This window comes from Poecilia mexicana, unplaced genomic scaffold, assembly GCF_051168715.1.
Source record: "Poecilia mexicana isolate PSO_F unplaced genomic scaffold, ASM5116871v1 scaffold_3, whole genome shotgun sequence".
Taxonomy (NCBI): domain Eukaryota; kingdom Metazoa; phylum Chordata; class Actinopteri; order Cyprinodontiformes; family Poeciliidae; genus Poecilia; species Poecilia mexicana.
The window spans coordinates 21,499,018-21,519,588 of NW_028263372.1; the positions used below are offsets into that span (position 1 = coordinate 21,499,018).

The following is a 20,571-nucleotide window of genomic DNA, read 5'->3' on the forward strand; positions in this document are numbered from 1 at the left end:
ATCCAAGTAGTAGCTCAATGTTACGATTTCGGTGAGAGATTTAGTCTTTGCTGACCTGAAGTTTGTTCAGAGGGTGAATAGTTTGGAGGTGAAATGTGTGTCTTGTTGCAGCTGGGCTGCTTTGCTGAAAATACTTTTTTTTTTTTCTTTTTTTGGGGGGGAGATTGAGAAGCAAACTGGGAAAACAAGGAGTGGATCTAGTAAAATGTGATTTCTGGTATAAATTGTGGCACTCTATAGAAAAGCGAGGTTCTCCACAGTGAGGCGTTTTTGGACGGATCCCTGCAGGAATGTGTAGTTGGAGGTCTGGTTGTGAGCAGCCTGCTCCAGTTTCTGGCCTCTTGAGCGCTCCTCCTGCAGAACAAGTGTTTTTATGATTGCAAGACAAAAGGGCGTCTATGGAGGGACAGACCGGCGATAATGTGGGAGGAACTGCTTTGTGTTAACACGTATCCAGTGTTTTGAGAGCAAAGGCCACGCGGCTGCATGCAGAGGAGGATGGCGCACGTTGCAGGTTGAGCCGCGTGCTTCCCTTCCCCTGAAGAGGTGGAAACGATGGAGCACTGGAGGAAATTTAGGGAGCGACTTGGTGAATTAACCCCCAGGAATTTGGATCATCCAGTCCCTGCCGGCCCGGCGGACCAGGGGGCAGAAGGGCTCTGATTTATGGGCACCCCTGATGTGGGCTCTCCTCACACCCGGTTCCTGAACTCCACCCTGCGCTGGAGAGATGTCCTCGAAACTGACCGGTTTGGAGATGCGAACGTTCAATTTTCCATAACTTAACATCACTTGGATTGCATAGAGATATGGCTGATAGATTATCCTGCCCTGACAGATCTCCTGTAGAAGAGAGAAGCTCGTGATAAAAAAAGGTTATTGCCCCTTGTCTCTTCACCGAGTCATGAACTGCTCGCCTTTCAAAGTCACATTGTGTAATTGTGTTGGACGTCTCCCTTTGTGTGCATAAGTAACTTTACTTTAATTAGTCCCTTACTCTCACCTTTACTTGGCAGAAGTAGTTCATATGGGAAGAATAAGAGAGTGATGATTACTATTTACTGATGTTTTGTGCTTTTCCACGTGTAGCAGGAGGGAGGAAAAGTGAGTTTGTTGAGGTTGTTCTCCCGTCAGCTACCTCTGGTCTTTGTGATTTTTCACACAGCTTGGTGATAATGAGCTGTTAAACCAGACACTCTGTGGGACGAATTTAACAGAAAGGGGGAATAAAAGCCGGGGCCTTTCCTGCTATTTTTGTTGTTGTTTTGTTTCTTTTTACGTTTTCAGCTCGTGATAAATAAATCAAGTACATGGTAATATCTGAAAACTTAATAAAAAAAAAACAGTTTCATAACAGCTTTATTTTGACGTTTTGTTTTGTAAAAACGTCCTCGTTGGTTTTATTGAGGCTGTAATTGGATAATGACCTGTGCCACAAATCTGGAGAACTTGAAAGCTGCTAGAGCTCATTAGCCTTGTTCGGTGTGTGAGTTACAGATCTCCTAATCCAATCAAAAGTGATAAATTTTCTTTGTTGCTTTGCTCATGGTGGCATAAGTGCACTTTTCACCATAGGAACCTGCTCTGAGTCCGCCTGCCGAGGGCCCGTGTGTTTGTAGAGCAGCCAATGCAGAGACGTCCTCTTTGGTTTGCATGAAGAGGAGCCTCCATCAATCTGTCACTGATTGAGATAGTACAGATGGAGGCTTGGGGGCTCCCCGATGCTCTGCTGCTGTCCACCGGGGTGTAAATTATGACCCTGCCTCACTGTGTGGGTTAGCGGCCCCGCCTCGCCACAGCCTGACCTGCAGTCCTGGAGTTTTTCACTTCAAAACCTCCATCTTACCGCGATCGAGATCAAACGCAGCCCAAAGTCGGGGGATACGATGATTTATCACGACGAGCACAGCGAGAGCCTCCTCTCCCTTCTCCCTTCCCTCCGCTTACACAACATCACATGGCCGCCAGGCTCCGCCGCGCACATCTCTTTGGCCGTGACAGGCTAAGTGTGCAGCGCCATCAATGTGTCCGTCGGTGTGAAATGCCCACTTGTGCAGCAACTGTAAATTACGGTCTGGGCTCAGACGTCAGCGTCGCGTCCCCTCGTCTCTTAATCACAGCTGAAGGGAGACGAGTGACAGCGAGGTTACCCCTCCAACTTCCTCTCCGTTCTTTGTTCGACGTGTAAATCCTCGCGGTGTCATTATAGAAAACACTTGGCTTCATAAATCTGTTGCACTAAACTCTTCCTTCAGTGCGCACACAGAAAAAAAAACAAACAAAAAAAACCTTCCTCTGTGTTTGTCTGTGAAAGAGAAGGACGTTTCTTTATAAATTACTTCCTCTCTGTCTACTGATCCCAAGAGTGAAACTATGCAAAAATTTTCTTTTAACACTCCCTTGACTTGACTTTTAAAGAACTGTAAAGTACACAGGAAACACGTCAAAGCCTCGGTAATTAGAGCAAGGAGGTCAGTTTTCATTGCTGATGCATGGAAATGAATCTGCCGTTTTTCTCTCCTTCGTTAACCCTTCATAGGAGGATTCAGTTTTTGTCTTACTGAGCTTTAAAAACATTTTTTTAACAGCCTGGTTTTCTAATATGTGACACTTTCACAGACATGCAGATATCACAGCCAAACAGAGAGATTTCAGGTGCATTCGCATTTACAAACAGCGTGTAAAATACACAGATAAGAAATCAATCGTTCGTATTTCAAATAAGATAAACTTTTCCTTTAGTTTAGTTTAAACTTGTAGGGAAACTTGCCCTAAAGTTAAGCTAAACTTTAGGGCAAGTTTTGAGCACCAACACTGTTTCTATTTGCAAAATATCACAGAAAGTTTTTATTACTTTCTTTAATTTCAGAAGTGGACCATGCGTTTTAAACCTGCTGTGAAAAATGTTAATTAAAAAGATTAAATAACATTTGAGTTAATTGGAGAAACACGTGAGGATGCGCTCCATGATGTCACTGATTCTTTCTGTGACATCATGGAAAAAAATCAAAAGGAATGATCCAAAAAATCAACAAGAGATTTGTGGATTTCGAAAAACCTGGTTCATCATCGGCTGCAGTTTCCAGACGTCTGAAGAAGCCAAGTTCATCTGTTCAAATAGTTATAATGAAGCATAAACAGTATGAGGATGTGCAGCAGAAAGAGGACGGGTTCTGTGTGATGAAGATATTTCAGTGTAAAGATGCTGGATGAAGCCAGGAGACGCTTACGATCCACAGCAAAACGAGACCGGAAAGGTCACTCAGCGAGGAAGAGGTCATTACTCCAAGAGGAAGGTCAAAACCCAGATTACAGATGGCAAATGAATCCTGGGACAAATCAACAAAACGGGACTATAATCCGATGAATCAAACATGTTCTTATCGACACATTTAGAGGAAACGGCGAACATCATCACAGCTCTGAAGAACAGGAAGGGCAGCATCACCTTGTGGGGGCGTTTTGGTGCGCTTCACAAAATCTGTGACATCATGTAGAAAGAAAGTTACGTTGAAATACAGAAGAGATCAACCAGGAAGTAAAAGATCGGGGCACATATTGACAATGACCCAAAGCATTCGGCCAAATTAATTATAAAGTATCTTAAGGACAAAAGAAGTTCATATTTCAAAGTGACATACAGACCTGAATGGACCAAAATGCCACCAAATTATAGTTGAGTTTCCTCTGAACCAATTTGTACAAAAAAGTAATTTTACAAGTGTATGTAAACTTCTGAATTTTAATCCTTCCAGACCAAACGCAGAGCCGACGGTCCAGCCATATTTGCAGTACCGTAATTCAGCCACACGGAGCGCTGTCTGAAAAATTCCAACGGTTTCTGAAAGGGGAGACGTTGCGCTTTCCAGCCAATATCAGGTTATTACGGTAATTTCCCTGGAGCAGGAAGTGAAATTAATAAGAGGGACAATAGACGGTAAATTGCTAAAATAATTGCTAGATATTGAAAGTTCCGGTTGTTATGGATAAATGGGCAAATATTTAGTCGCAGGACATTTAAAGAACTGCGTACAATTAAATTAGAAAAAATGTCCAGGCGAAGATTTTAAATTTACATCATAAAGGGTTAAGAAAGTAAACAAAAAAAAAGAAGAAGAAGAAGAAGAAAGAAAAGTCTTTAAGACAATCTAGTTGTTTTTTTTGTGGCATTTAGGAATTAACAATAATTTTAGTTATTTTTACCAACCAAAAATAAGAGAACATTTAGTGTTTTTTTCATAGTTTTTATTAATATTTTTAGATATTTATATATTTATTTAGCAACACATTTTCTCAATTCAAAGCAGATTCAACTGATTCCCCTCCAAAATGTTCAGAAATAAATTCAGTATTATTATTAGGTGTCTAAAAAATGACGCTCATGAAATAAATAAAACTTAATAAGCAATGTTGATTTTAAAAGCGCTGCTTGAATCCATTTTGGAGTCGTCTCACACACACACGCACACACACACACACACATGGCGACAAGAAAAACAACGCTTGCCAGTGAGCGGCAGAGGGGTCGCCCCCTCAGAAACGCAGGAGTGCGGGGTGGCATTGTCTCTGGGAGTGTGCATGAGAAACATGACGGCTCCATGGTGTCAAACATGTGAAGAGAAGCAGGAGCAGGAAAAGCGAAGAAAAAAGAAAACCCACCGGCTGCTCTCCCCTTTCACATGCTCTCCTCACTTGTAACAGTAGTAATTATGAAGACTCCTGAAACCCATCCAGACTCAGAGAGGAAGCAGAGGTCCTGCGATGGGGGAGGATATGAAACTTCCTGCTCAGACGAGCCGTTTTCGGAGCCCGTAGGACACGTCTGGGCTGCGGGAGCTCGTGGTGTCGCGCATAAACACACACACGTCCTTAATCCGGCCACCGTCCTCCCCGCTTCAGAGAGAAAAGACGAGGGGCTTCACACATTCCTCCGGCCTGCCAGCATCTGAGCCGTGAGAGGAAGCAGAGAGCCAGACAGATGTTTTGATGGCAGCAGAAAGTATTTTGGCTTCTCCTACTTCCTATAACAGGGCACTTAAAAAAATTAATGGTCACAAAAACATTTCTTTAAGTGGAAGCCATTGTCTGAAATAACAAATGAAGCAATTTGTTGCTGATTGAAAGTGTGTAATAATTTTAAAAGGTGTCCCGTCTTTAGGTTGAGATGATGGGACTGACAGCTTTCAGTGAAAAGCACGAGCATTGCTAAATATTTGCAGCTGCCCTCTGACCTGTGCAGACATTCTTGGCCTGTAAGCTTTGCTCAGGCGTCCATCACACACTGCCTTGCAAAGGTATCAACACCTTTGTTCAGAGGTAACAAAGTGAATTTATTGTACTTATACGTACAGTTGTTGAGAATTGGAGCTTTACTTGAGTGGCATTTTTTGTGAAAAGTTAATACTTTCACTCCGCTGCATTTCTCTGTTGACTTTTCTTACTTGGCTGTTTGTGTAGTTTTGTTCCACAGACACACAGTAAAATTACACCCCATCCTGTAGGTGGCGATATGGAGCTTTAAACCAGCTGGAAGAGGAAGAAGAGTCTTCTTCATTCCCGCTTGTGTTGCCTTATACATTAATAATGTGTGAAACTGTAAAGTGTCCTTATTACTGATGATCTGTCCAATTTATTCTTGACTACACTAAAAAAACTTTTAATACTTAAGTATTTTTGAAAGTACACACTGTAGTAGTTTAACTGAAGTAATAACTTGACAGAGCTACTTTTACTTTTCCTGGAGTATTATTGACCAGTAGGATCAGTACTTCGACTCAAGTAATGACGCAGAGTACTTCAGTGTTACGACTTCAGTGTGTTTGGGTTTTGTGTGCTGGACCAACACAAAGCAGTTCATAACTGTGAGGGAGGTGGAAGGAAAAAGGTACAAAATTTAGAAAACTTTCTGAAACAAAATGCATCCAGCTTGCTTTACGTTGATTGCCTATAAAATAAAACACAGTTTGGAGCCAGTTTCCATCGTTCTAGTTCAATAGGGTCCACTTGTGCAGTTTAACTGTAATGTAAACTAGAAAATTGATTCTATTAAGAATTGGATTTTTAATTTTGAATCAATTAAAAATGCTCAAAAATCTGCATGTCGCATTACGAGTCTGTATGTTTTTATTTTTAAAAAGCCAGGCAGCTAAAGCTAACCTAATATTAGTATTAGGTTAGCTTTTTACTGGCACTTTTTATTTTTTTATTTTTTACATATATAAATTGATTGCGCTTTACAGAGTGGTTTTAAATAAACATTTTAAATATTTATGGTCTTTTCCTCTCATCAGTCACATAATTTAAGCAGAAACTGTAGACCATTTTAATTTGAAAAATAGGTTTCTGAATTAAAAATAGTTTCAGAATCAAATTATAACCCAAAAAATCAGAACCAAATCGTTACACACTGAAATATTTGCACCTCTGGTGTAAACGAAGCTGTCCTGGGAATACCGTCATGGTGACTCTAGAGGAGCTGCACAGATCCGCAGCTCCATCGGGAAAACTATCAATGCGACATTTATTAATGATTTATTGGACAATTTTGGTCTTTCTGGAAGGTGATCTGAAAAAGAACCTTAATGACTCTTGCATGTTATCTCTAGCTTGTGCAGCTGCTATCAGGTGATAGAAACGTGCAAAAGGGTCGGAAAAGTAACCCCACAAATTAACCTTCCTGGTAAAACATGGCGATGGAAGTGTCATGCTGTGGTGAAAGCTTTTTGCTGGCAGGGAAAAGGAAAGCGAGGGTAAGGAAGACAACTAAATCCAGGGCAATCCTGGAAAATCTTCATCCTCCAGCAGGACGACTTTAAACTTACAGCTGCTTTTAATTTAACTTTGTTCCATTTTTACAAAGAAAAAATGGACAAGAATCTCAGTCTCTAATTGTGGTAGACTCAAATTTTCACTGATTTAGTGGGGGGAATACAATTGCTCTCAACGGTTTCAGATTTTATTTGTGAAGACTTTAAATAACCGTTTCCTGCCAGGACACCATTATGTTCAACTTCATGTCAGACTATCTGATAAAGGCTAATAAACTGTGTTGTTGTTTGTGGTTGCAACATTTCAAAATGTGGAACAGTTCTCCTACTGAGAGTGTGATTAGTTTTTGGAAAGCCTCGTTATGTCGCAGCTTTGCAAAAGTTAACAATTCAAAGGGTTGTTAAGAAACAACAAACAAATGTATTTTCTAGTAATAAAAGGAGACGTTTTACTGCACTTTCTGGACGGCAGCTCAAACTTTCATAAACACAGACCCATTATGTGAAGCGATAGCAAAGACCCTGCAGGGAAAGGGGAAAAGAAAACACCATTAGTCATTTGAAAATGTGCACCCTTGCTCTGGGTTTTTTTTTTTTATCCTTGCATTCTTTGCCCTCTTGTCCGAAACGATCCTAAAAAGTAATTTTAAGAAACCTTGAGAGTTGATTTACAACCCGGGCCTGTCATCTTAATCAAGCCTCTCAATGGAACCAGGACAAAAGTCTCGCACCAGTCTGAGCCCAGCGAGACGGCCGAGCCAAACGGCTTCTGACAGTCGTCCTTTTCTCGCCGTGATTTAGGTGGGGCCTGCTCCACGGCGTTTTTTTGTGCTTTATCCCTTCTCCTTTAGTGGCATCCAACCAGAGGGGTTACGCCACGGATAAAGCTACCCATGGTCCGCATTCTTGCCCAGGCTGTTGAGGCTGTCAGGGGGGCTCCTCTGATTTAGGGCGCCCCACTTCAGTGGCCCCTATAAATTTAAAAACTAATTCAGCGCTCTGCAGGACTTTTTGTTTTTTTGCATAGGGCCCTCTTTGCCTTACAGTTACTGACAATTTTATGAAGTGCTCTTAATGAGCAGCAGATTAAAAGCGGCGTAGAAAATGAAGAGAAGTAACCCCACTGCAAAACATAAAATCTAAATTTTGGTTTAGTTTCTAGAGCAAATATCTCAGTAGACTTGGAATAAGACAAAACCAACATAGGAGGAGTTTGTCAGTGAGACACAGGAGCTTGTTTTAAGTCAATAATTAACTTACAGCATGGGAAAACATCTTGTTACATATTAAATAATCTGCCAATTTAACTATTCCTTCTTTTTAATCAATAATAAGCAATTGTTGACTTAAAACAAGCTCCTATATCTACTGAAAATGTACTTGTGAGTTAGTTCTGTCTTATTCCAAGTGTACTAAGATATCTGCACCAGATATTAGACCAGAAATACTTGGTGATATTTTGTGTTTTTGCAGTGTACGTGTGCGTTTGGTCGACTGGAGGATGGTACATCTTAAATACAGCTCTGGAAAAAACAGAGAAAGCCCACTGCACTGAACCTCATTGAAAACCTCCTGGTTATTCCATCAAACATTGATCTCTGAGCTCTTCCTGAGTTAAAACACTGGTATTGTTGTTTCTAAATTAATATGAACTTGTTTTCTTTGTATTATTTGAGGTCTGAAATTACTGCATCTTTTTTGTTATTTTGACAATTTCTCATTTTCTGCAAATAAATACTAAATTTTTGCTTCTAATTTCAGAGACATGTTGTCAGTAGTTCATGGAATAAAAGAACAATGTTCATTTAAATCAAACATAAACCTAGGAAGAGTAAAATCAGATAAACTGATCATTTTAAGGAGTCTTTTAAGAGGCTGTATCTCCTCTGAAGTTCATCCATAACTGCGTCTGCACTATCAGTCAGTAAGCTGGATGTCAAAGCAGCCTGAGCGTGAACAGAAAAAGAGGTTTGCAGCCAATTAAAAAGTCCTTAACGGGCGGCGTTTATTGGGGTAAACATGTTGGAGAGTTTAGGAGGGCTCCGGCCGGTGGGACACTTGAACCCTGCCTCTCAGGTTTGCTCTCAGAGCGTCGGAGGAGAAGGATGGTAAGAGCACATGTATACACAGAGGGATTTGTGCCAGCAGATGTTCTCCTTGCACTCTATCTATCAGAAGGACTGACAGCCATTAAAAACAGACCGTGAGCGTTCCTCCTAATGAGTCTAAACATGTCTCCTTCAATAGACACACCTCACGTTTTGCTGCGCTTTTCATCTGGAGCCCCAAAACTCCTCTTTGCTCTCCTTTGCAGAAACAATTCTCACTTTGCGCCGTTGTCTAAACATTTATTTTCCTTTTGCTCTTCATAGACGTTAAGGATGCCGTGTTTGGAATCCCGGCCGGTTGTTTAACGGAAGACTTGCTTTAACGCTTCACAGAAACCAAGCGCAGCACGTGTTTTATGATCTCGTAAATGAGCGGCGATGTTGTGAAACGTGTGTCTCTGTGCTTGGGGGTCTTGTGTCTGATAGGGATTTATCCCCCCCTACTCGCCCTCCAGCCCCACCTACACACACACACACACACACACACACGCACACACACCCCCCCCCCCCACACACACACACACACACACACACACACACACACACACACACACACACACACACACACACACGGTCTCACACTCACCCACCCCCTTTGTCTGCATGGTGGAGCACTCCCCAGAGAGCAATGCTGGACACACAGGAATCTCTGTCCAGATTTCCAGAGATTCTCCCATATCGCTTACATGAGAGGCTGGACATGCTGGGCCTGCAGCCTGAGAGCCGTTACTCTTTCACAGGCTCTGCTGCAGCAACCAGCTTACTTAAAGCAGCAACACAAGCATGCAACATCAGCAGCAGCCATTCTTTCCACTCACTGCTGCCTTATTTCAGAGAGTCAAAGAGGTTCAGCTTTAAGTGTGGCTGAAGAGTGAAAATGTATTTTCCCTGCAGATTTTCATCAATAACGAGTGGCATGACTCCGTTAGTGGGAAGGCCTTCGCCGTGTGCAACCCGGCGACCGGAGAGCAGATCTGTGAGGTCCAGGAGGCGGATAAGGTGAGTCCAGAGTGAGTCCAGAATGAGTTCAGAGTGGGTCCAGAGTGAGTCCAGACTGAGTCCAGAATGAGTCCAGAGTGAGTTCAGAGTGAGTCCAGAGTGAGTCCAGAGTGAGTTCAGAGTGAGTCCAGAGTGAGTTCAGAGTGAGTCCAGAATGTGTCCAGAATGAGTCCAGAGTGAGTCCAGAGTGAGTCCAGAGTGAGTTCAGAGTGAGTTCAGAGTGAGTCCAGTGTGAGTCCAGTGTGAGTCCAGTGTGAGTCCAGAATGAGTTCAGAGTGAGTTCAGAGTGAGTCCAGAATGAGTCCAGAGTGAGTTCAGAGTGAGTCCAGAATGAGTCCAGAGTGAGTCCAGAGTGAGTCCAGAATGAGTTCAGAGTGAGTCCAGAGTGAGTCCAGAGTGAGTCCAGAATGAGTCCAGAATGAGTTCAGAGTGAGTCCAGAATGAGTCCAGAGTGAGTCCAGAGTGAGTCCAGAATGAGTCCAGAATGAGTTCAGAGTGAGTCCAGAATGAGTTCAGAGTGAGTTCAGAGTGAGTCCAGAGTGAGTCCAGAGTGAGTTCAGAGTGAGTCCAGAGTGAGTCCAGAATGAGTCCAGAGTGAGTTCAGAGTGAGTTCAGAGTGAGTTCAGAGTGAGTTCAGAGTGAGTCCAGAGTGAGTCCAGAATGAGTCCAGAGTGAGTCCAGAATGAGTCCAGAGTGAGTCCAGAATGAGTCCAGAATGAGTCCAGAGTGAGTCCAGAGTGAGTTCAGAATGAGTCCAGAGTGAGTCCAGAGTGAGTCGAGAATGAGTCCAGAGTGAGTCCAGAGTGAGTCCAGAGTGAGTCCAGAGTGAGTTCAGAGTGAGTTCAGAGTGAGTCCAGAATGAGTCCAGAGTGAGTCCAGAGTGAGTCCAGAGTGAGTCCAGAATGAGTCCAGAATGAATCCAGAGTGAGTTCAGAGTGAATCTAGAATGAGTCCAGAATGAGTCCAGAGTGAGTCCAGAGTGAGTCCAGAATGAGTCCAGAGTGAGTCCAGAATGAGTTCAGAGTGAGTCCAGAATGAGTCCAGAATGAGTCCAGAGTGAGTCCAGAGTGAGTCCAGAGTGAGTCCAGAATGAGTCCAGAATGAATCCAGAGTGAGTTCAGAGTGAGTCCAGAATGAGTCCAGAATGAGTTCAGAGTGAATCTAGAATGAGTCCAGAATGAGTCCAGAGTGAGTCCAGAATGAGTCCAGAGTGAGTCCAGAATGAGTTCAGAGTGAGTCCAGAATGAGTCCAGAATGAGTTCAGAGTGAGTCCAGAGTGAGTCCAGAATGAGATCTGGAGGAAACAGCCTGACATTACGGCTATAAACGCTCTTGAAATTACAAATCTTCTCATAGAATTAGACATACTGCAAGCAAAACCTCCATAACACTGGAAATTAAACAGTTTAAAATGATTGGACATTGATATCAGCGCAATGTTTATAGTATTTAGAAATAAAGTTGGTCTATAAATGATATCCCTGGTATGTTTAAGTAAATAGGAAATATTAGCAATCAGTTAATTTGGTCAGAGCTAAATGTTGGAGTAACGGCGATGAGAATCTCCAACTATAAAGACTAGGAATCTTTTTTTACTAGGATTCATTGTTTCAAGATATTTACATACACATTGTCTTGTTTTCTACACTGGATAAGATTAAGCTTCTCAACCTTTTACTTGTTAAATCCCAGAATAATGAAAGACATCCTTTTCTTTTTTTAAGTTGACAGCATTTACATTCTTCTGATTTTCCCACATTGTTGTAAAAGTAGAAGTAAATCCACAAAGCCATGACATCATCATCTGGACTTCCCAAAAAGACTTAAAAGGCCATTATGTGTGCAAACTTTTGAATTTGAGGGAAATAATCTCTAAACTAATCTTTGTCACTCTGACGGACATTCTGTCATTCTGGAAATAGAAATATTTGCTCATCTTGTTTGGTCTGAGGAATATAAATATATAAATCCACAGACAGAGCTTTAACTTGTTATATTAAAGTAGCACAAATACCTGAATTATTAATAGGGTGAGTAGATTTACTGCCATGTCAGTCAAAACAGAGATTATGTCCTTATCTCTTTATGTGTTTGAGTGAGATTTTTACCCAAAGATCAAACTGTTGTCTGAAAATAACGATAGAGTCAAAGGTTTATTATGTATTTGATATAATTATGGTGTTTTGCAGGCGGATGTTGATAAAGCGGTGCAGGCTGCTCGCCTCGCCTTCTCTTTGGGCTCCGTTTGGAGAAAGATGGATGCGTCTGAGCGCGGACGCCTGCTGGCCAAACTGGCCGACTTGGTGGAGCGAGACAGCGTCTATCTAGCAGTAAGTGAATGAAGATTTAACTTTTAAACATGATCTGGTGCAAGAGTTTATTTAACCCATCAGCTTGTTTCTTCCAGTTTCTACCCCCTAACTTATCCGGTGCGTTTTATTTCCTCCTGCAAATCTGCCTCAGTCTCCTTTTGCAAATACAAATATTTGCCTTGCCTTAAAGAGAACTGAGGGGCTGTATTTGTAGTTTAATGTTATCTTGGTGTCACTTTTCACCCGTGGGTGAGTGTAAAGGATGAACTGGTTCAGAATTATGTGAAGATCACAAGGTTATATCACATTTTTCCCAAAATGTCTCCCTCTTCTTCTCCCCCCAGACTATTGAGTCGCTGAACAGTGGGAAGCCTTTCCTGCCCACCCTGTTTGTGGATCTCCAGGCAACGATAAAGACTCTCAGATACTTCGCTGGATACGCAGACAAGATCCATGGGACCTCCATCCCGATGGGTGAGAGCTTCCTCTGAGCCACTGCAGCAGTCTTAATGAAGTCAGTCTGGTGAAAAATGTGATTTTGGAGATGAACATGATGGGTTTATTGGGAGTGCGATTAAAACTGTAGCTTATTTTATTTTTTTCCCCAGTGGCCATAATGCTCTTCTGTAAAGTTCCCTTATGTGTACTATTTAAAAAATAATAATTTCATGACCTGGAGAAACTACATACAACACTAAAACATAAAAATCTGATGTTGGTCACAATTTATTTTATAATTAAAATAAAATGTTTTTTATGTTATTGTCTTAACCCTTTCATGAATAGTGGTCACTACAGTGGACAGCTGTCTAAAAGCCATTTTCTTGTGCTTCTTGTGGATTTTTATGTTATAAATGCACACAGAGCACTGAAGTGGACACTAATGCATCATAAAATACACTATCAACTGCTGGCCATCAGCTGCAAATGCAAGAAATTATTTTTGTTAAATCCAATACGGCCAACAGACAAAAAGCATGCCGACTGACCCGGTCCCTCCTTCTACTGTCCACGACTCGTGCAGGTAAAAAAAATATTGTGACATCAGATAACCCCTAAAGATCAGTACTACTGATGTATTTTGTCAAATAACAACTTTGTATTTGGAGAAAATTACAAAAAAATAAAAAATAAAAATTTTTTTAACAAATTTTTTTCCTATTTTTTTATGCCTTAAGAAAAATAAAAAGTAAAAATTAGAAAAAAATCTTGACATAAAGGATCATAATTCATGCATGAAAGGGTTAAGTCACCAATTCATATTAATCACTCTTAAAATATGGTCAGATGGCATCCATGAGTTTATTTGTGAAGTTAAAGCAGATTCAAGCAGATAGTATATCAAATTTATACAGACTAATGAAAATATAGCAAAATGAAACAATGAATTTGCCTCTTAACCTCTGACGGTTTTAAATCTCAGCAGCTGTTTACTATAAAACTGCAGCATTAGATTGTGCAACAGCTGGCGTCCTCATGCTTGGTAAAGAAAGACAACAAATTGGTGCATAATCCAAACCCTTGTTATCCATTCACCGTTCTAGGGTTGCAGCCACCGGTTTCGTCCCCCTGACACAGTTAAATTTGCCGTTTGAAGAGGCCTGCTGTCGATTTCAACAGGAAGGAGAGAAAAGAATGAGAGCGAGGACATGAGAAACCTGTTGATACCACCGCATTGTTCCCCTCAAAGCTCCTGTTATTCAGCGCTGCCAGAGCCGCCGCGCGTTTTCCCAGGGCTGCGCTCCGAGCTCCGCTCCTCTTGTGGGCTTTCACCTTAAATAAGCTGGGATATTCCTGTAGCCTGCAAGATGTAAGGAGCCGTGTTTGTTCACCTGTCAGGATACGGTGCAGTACACCCACCATCAACAGCCCCCTCTGTTTGTCTGGCATGTTAAGCCGGGCTTGCGGTATTAAATTTGTATCACAGGCAGCGTGACATGAATAGGGAGTGTCATTATGTAGAGCACCTTTGGCTACACAGTTTGGTATCGTTTACGTTGCTCGTTCCAAATTGAAATCCAAGTCGATTGTCGGCGTCACAGTTTCACATGAGCCTCGCAGACACTCGAGTTTCTGCTGAAAATCTCAGCAAGCAGCTTTAAACGGTCCAGAATGAAATGAAACGATGAGCATATGGGAAGTTTCTCTGCTGTTTACAAGCTTCTACTGTTTCCCACAAAAAGAAGAGAGAGTATTTGGCTTGTCATCGTCCTCTGATCGCTCTGTCCAAATGCAACATTAGGCAATAATCAGCTGACCGCTGTGGTAATAAATTCATACACACATTTCTCAACATGAATTGTTTTTGTGGAGCGTGAACAAGCATGGCACACCCTCCGTAACAACCTCCTCTAACTCAACTAATGCAAGAGGAATGAGCGAACCTTTCCAGCATAACACCCATCTGTATGACCTAAAACACACACACACACACACACACACACACACACACACACACACACACACACACACACACACACACACACACACAGAGGCCTCGAAACGTAATCTCTCACCAGGGTAAAGGAAACAGGAATGCTCAGCGTGGATTCATTTACAAATTAGCATGTTGAGTCGACAACAGCGGCGGTGTCGGGTGGTGAATGTTTAACATGAGTTTGAGTTACTTTTCAGCAAACGTTTGGAATTAGAAACGCAGATTTCCCTGAAAACGTATGCACCCGTTTTCCTTCACAGATGGAGAGTATCTGACATTCACCAGATATGAGCCCATAGGAGTTTGTGGACAAATTATCCCCGTGAGTATAAGCCTTTCTTCAAGTGACACACACAACAAAAACAAAAAAGGGAAAAGAGGCAGATAAGAAAGAGCTGGCTCAGTATGAAAGAGAAACTGGATGGTTTATTGGATTACGTTCTGATTTTCCAGTAATTCCCTGACAGTCATTGTTTATTTGGGTTAAACCCACTCAGCGAGCCCCCCTGCTCCCCGCACGATGACTGTGCCAGTGAGGTTGAGTAATGATAAATGAGAAGTGAGAAGAGAAGGGATTTCACGTGTTGGGAGAGAGAGTGATGAGAAAGGAGGAGAAGATGAAGGAGAAAGAGACACTGCTGATTGTGCAAGAGAGCAGAAAGCCTGTGGTTCTGCCCCCCAGCCCCATGGGCTCCTCCGTAAGGCAGAAATAACACAGGCCTGCGTGTCGTACAGCGATACGGCTCCGTTGCACATGTGTTGCAATTTCCCGACTTTCTCAGAATGCTGTGGGAAGAGAAAACACTGTACCAGTGCCTAGAACATTTTCTCACTTGACTATGTTTAGACAGAATGAAAATGAGAGTAAGTGACTTAAGAGCGATGAGTTATTGAACTTGACTTGTGACCACCCAGTGTGTCAGTTGCATGATTTTTCCCGTGTGTGTGTGTGTGTGTGCGTGTGCGTGTGTGTATGTGTGTGTGTGTGTGTGCGTGTGTGTGTGTGTGCAGTGGAACTTCCCTCTGATGATGACGGCGTGGAAGCTGGCCCCGGCGGTCGCCTGTGGAAACACCGTCGTCCTAAAACCGGCCGAGCAGACGCCCCTCACCTGCCTCTACATAGCGGCTCTCACCAAGGAGGTAAATCTTACAGATGTATTACGTGTAAAACTCACATTTTGCTTGTTTTTGTTTTTTCTACTTTGGTCTCAACTGTTTCTGAAAACATTCCAAAAACCTTAAAAAACAACAACAACAAAGCTACGTTAATGTTTTTTTGGTGTCAGGAAAACAAGCCGTTTTCTAAAAGCTCCTGTTTGTTAAGTCACATTCTAGGTTGCTGGGTTACAGGGAACTGCCCCGTAACCTAGCAACCTAGGCACCCCAGCCCTGTTACCTAGCAACGAATTGGAACTCGAGCAGATTTGGTTTAAGCTTGTTTAACTGCTGTATTCTCACTACGATGGCTGTCCCATTATTGAAAAAAATTATATATTGGGTATTGTTATAACTTGCCCGATCCATAAGGGCAGATCTACTCGGTCTAATTCATGCTTTATAATTTATTTGACAACATATTTACAGTTCCTAATTGACCATTTGAAATAAGGTTTGTTGTAGTTTATTTTTACACAGTCGATTTATTGTTCTTGTCAGTTTCTGTTTCTTTATTGTCTGTTTTGACACTAGCTGTTGTACTCCTAATTGCACTGACTGCGCAAATTTATGTAATTTTTTACATGTCTGTGCAGATATTGGTGTATTGAAGCGTGCTGTACTGGTGCAGAGTAGTCTGGGAATTCAAGGATTTTAATACAAAGTTTAGTGGAAGGAAGAAAAAGGTGATCAAGGAACAGTTATTGAGGCCTGTAAAGAATACTACAAGGGTCGATTGCTATATCTCCATCACTAAGGCTCTTGTAACAGATCTGCTGAGTCACTAGTTTTATACATTTTGAACGTTAAGAACAGGATAGATGGCAGTGAAATATCTCTCTGTAAATTTCTAACTTAGGCTTACAGATTGTGCAGACTCAAAAACTCTGCTAAAGTTGTTCTGCATTAGGGTTTTTGAACTATTAGTGGCCGTTTGCTCAAATGAATATTTTCAAAAGCAGGAGAAATAATTATATTCTCATATAAATACTGTGAAAAAGTATTGATCCATTCCAAGTTTATTTAATATTTTCCTCCAAGCAGCGTAACTTTCTTGTAATCATTTGATTCAAGTTTACTTAAAGCTTTTGACGCTCTCTTAAAGTCGTGTCAAAACATTTTGTCAGATTTTAGCTGCTTCGTCTTTTTACTTCCTGTCAGTCATTCTTACAATAACAATATTCTCTACAGAGTTTAAAAGTTAATTAGAAAGAGGAGATTAGACTTAAAACTTTAAACAGTAGATGAACTGAACAAGTACTGCAAAGATTATCCTCCTTTAGTTGATCATCTACTGAATGTGCAGCAAACTGAATAGTTTTATCTGTAGTTGGCATATCATAAACAGGCTGCAAAAAATAAAGAGTCAAATTTAATTAAATATCTTTGCCAAGTTGTTGTTGTATTTGTAGGCACAACAATTGTTTATCTATCAACTTGAGGAGTCTTTAAATGCCTGAATAGGTCAGAGTTAACTGACGATTATTCAGAAATGGGACGGAAAACAAGGTAAAGTAAGAGACAAAGTCCAAACAAAAACGTCCAAACACTTCCAAAAGGTCTGGAGAACTACAGATTTATAGTATTTTAACAGAAGATTAGAAAGTTGGGAAGCAAAATAAAACTATGGCGGTCTGAATAATCGCCTCTCTTTAATTGCAAAGAGAGTTGATTACTTAGCTTAAAAGGAAATGAACTTGGAGACCCGCTTGTTATTTCACAGATTTAACCTGAAGTCTGGCATAATATAAATGCTGACAGTTCACATGAAAGTGCTGACACACCAAATAAAAGATCTAAAGTGTTATCTCATTGTAATACCCTCAGTTCTGCTAAGAGAGTCGAGTCAACAGAAAGAATGATTAAGAACACTAACAAATGTGTTTTTCATTTCAAACCAGTAGTGTGTGGTGAACGGGCTGCAGAGTGCAGCTGTGCAGATATTTCCCTGCTCTTCAGATTCAATCTTCTGAGCCGTCTGGACAGAATAGAAATAAACACGTGTGTAAGTTAAACAGCACAGGAACAATGCAGGCTCACATTACGATCCAGTCCCACTCAGTTATGTGCAAATGTAAGTGTCCACATCCGCTCTCGTTTCCCGTGTGTCCTCCAAGGCTGCGCCTCTTTCTGGAGACTATCTGTCTGTGGCCCTCTTGTCTGTGATGCTCCCCCTGTTTTCTAGTCATGGGCAGGTTGGGCCGGGTCCGGATTCCCCCCACGCCGCCTGCAGTTTTGCTTGGCTCTGCTGTCATCTCCGCTAAAGCTTGTTTCCTCTCATATTGTTTTGACAGGCCGGGTTTCCACCGGGAGTCATCAATATTTTGCCAGGATACGGTCCAACAGCAGGAGCTGCGATTGCTTCGCACATGGGCATAGACAAAGTGGCTTTCACGGGATCAACCGAGGTACGTGTTTGTCAGGTCTGCAGCTGCTGCTTGCTTTTGTCACGGAGAACAAGTGACACAGTGACCAACATGTGCAGAGCATAAGGAGCAGGCCGGGTAATTAGGGGATGTTGTGTGCACAGTCTTAATAACAAACAAATGGGGGCTTACATAAGTTGCATGGCCTGTCATTAATCCCCGTGACAAGGCTTTGATTTTATCTACCACACATGCACGTATAGTTAAGACCAGATATATGTACATACGCTGTATAAAAAGTCACTTAACGTTGTTCTTCCTGCTGTCAGACTAAATGTTTTCCACTTTTGGATAGTTAGGAAGAAAGATTGTATTTCTTTTTTTTCTAAATACAAGAATAATCAGAGTGAGAAAGAGAGAGAGCTTTTTTGAACATTTTTAAAAACTTTCCTGGAAGTCAGAATTTCACACACATTCCCTTCTTAATTGGTAAAGTTTTCTCTTGAATGTCAAACTTTCTGGACTTCCTTCTACCACTGCTGCTATCGCTGAGTCAGGTGTGCAGGCCACCTTGATCACACACACCTTAAACCAGGGGTCACCAACTCCAGTCCTCGAGGGCTACCATCCTGTAACTTTTAGATGTGTCTCTGCTCAAACACACCTGGATCAAATAAACTGCTCGTTTCCAGCCTATTGCAGAGAGGAATGAATGCTGGTGAGGGAATTCAGACATTTTGGAGCAGAGATGAATCTAAAAGTTGCACGATGGTAGCCTTGAGGACTGGAGTTGGTGACCCCTGCCTTAAACGTTTCTGTGGGACTAAGACAGAGGCTTTGTGATGGTTACGCCAACAGGGTTTCCCCCAGATAACTTGCTTTGCCCAGTGGTAGGAGGGGTAGGGCCGATATCCAGCAGCCACTGTGTCTAGAGTTATAAATGTTTAAAGTTGACAGGAAATTTGAGAACATGACTCGGTAAATATGTGCTATTGTAAGACATTATTAACAATACATGAACAATCAACTTTAAAATAAAAAAAGACAAACATAAATAAATACACATTTTTTGCACTTCAGTTGTTTCGTCCTAACTTAAGTGCCGCTTTATTTGCTGAAGCAGTCTGTTGTTGTGTAGACCGGTAAAATTAACGCCTCTTTATGTGATCACATAGTGACCATGTGATTCCAACCATTTCACATAAAAGACTCTTTAATGCTGTTAAGGAGTCTAATACATAAACAAATGATGCTTAGCCTGGTGGGGACTCAAGTAAAGCCTGGTGGCCCGCCAGGCTTATGACACTCTGAGGGAAACCCTGATTACAATATTGACTGTTTATTTGGCGATGTGACTTTGGTCCATTTGGAAGACCCATTTGTGCAACTACTGAAGGTTTTGCTTCAGGAGTTCTGAATATGTGTTTTTCCTATCCATCCATCCATTTTCCTTCACCCTTGTCCCTCAGTGGGGTCGGGAGGGGTGCTGGTGCCTATCTCCAGCTCACGTTCCGGGCGAGAGGCGGGGTACACCCTGGACAGGTTGCCAGTCTGTCGCAGGTGTTTTTCCTAATAACTGCATATATTTTGTGAAGAGCTCCAGTATAGCAACACAACATGATGCTGCCACTCCCTACTTTACATTTGGAGTCGTATTCCCAGGATTGGGAGCTTCCTTCTGTCTTCTACTAATGTAATAATGGCCATTATGGCCTTTCCTTCAAGAAAACTCTCCAAAAATTGTACTTCTTTGTCAATGAGTACATTTGCAAACCTCAATCAGGGTTCTTCTGTTGTTTTTGAGGTAGTGGGGTCGTTCTTTCAGTCCATTTCACTTCTTATTTCTCAAACTACAATGACTCTCTCTTACAAGAACTTCAGTCAGCATCTACAAAAATGTCTCTGCTTTTGTTATTTGATTGATACACACATTTAAACCAAAATATCTGTGGGACACAGAACTCGTCTGTTTTCTGAATCCTATGATAATTGTGGATTTTCATTTTTGTTTATGCATGTATTTAATTACTTGGCTATGAATGTAACACGGACAAAAGGTCTTTCTGATATCTTTGCAGTTTCCTTTAGATTTTCTCATGTCACACAATGAAGTGTTGAGGAGGTTGCAATAAAATTCATCCATAGGTGTTAAGGTTGTGAATTACCCTAAGTCAGCTTCTGAACATGAAGAAGACAATAAAAAAAGCTATTTAAAAACTCCGGCATTTCATGCATAATAATAGCTTTGCATCCATAACAGTAAACGTCGTGTCTGATTTTGTGAGAAAAAGTGTCCTATGTGTCCTTCTATGTAAATATCTGTTATTGCATTTGCGTTTAGATAAGAATGCAAACATGTTTCTGCGCTCCGGTCTCTTTCATGTTAACATCTTCCTCCTTTATCTAGCCGGATCTAAAGCACATAAA

General features: G+C 41.6%; 1 protein-coding gene across 1 annotated transcript in view; it reads left to right on the plus strand.

Moving 5' to 3' along the window:
- Positions 1 to 20,571, plus strand: part of aldh1a2 (aldehyde dehydrogenase 1 family, member A2) — a 34,789-nt gene that overhangs the window by 1,308 nt on the left and 12,910 nt on the right. Inside the window, exons 2-7 of the mRNA XM_088004307.1 lie at positions 9,770 to 9,874; positions 12,064 to 12,204; positions 12,531 to 12,660; positions 14,884 to 14,945; positions 15,635 to 15,763; positions 18,073 to 18,186. Of these exons, the coding sequence (XP_087860433.1) occupies positions 9,770 to 9,874; positions 12,064 to 12,204; positions 12,531 to 12,660; positions 14,884 to 14,945; positions 15,635 to 15,763; positions 18,073 to 18,186 (681 nt within the window). The remainder of the gene's footprint in view (positions 1 to 9,769; positions 9,875 to 12,063; positions 12,205 to 12,530; positions 12,661 to 14,883; positions 14,946 to 15,634; positions 15,764 to 18,072; positions 18,187 to 20,571) is intronic.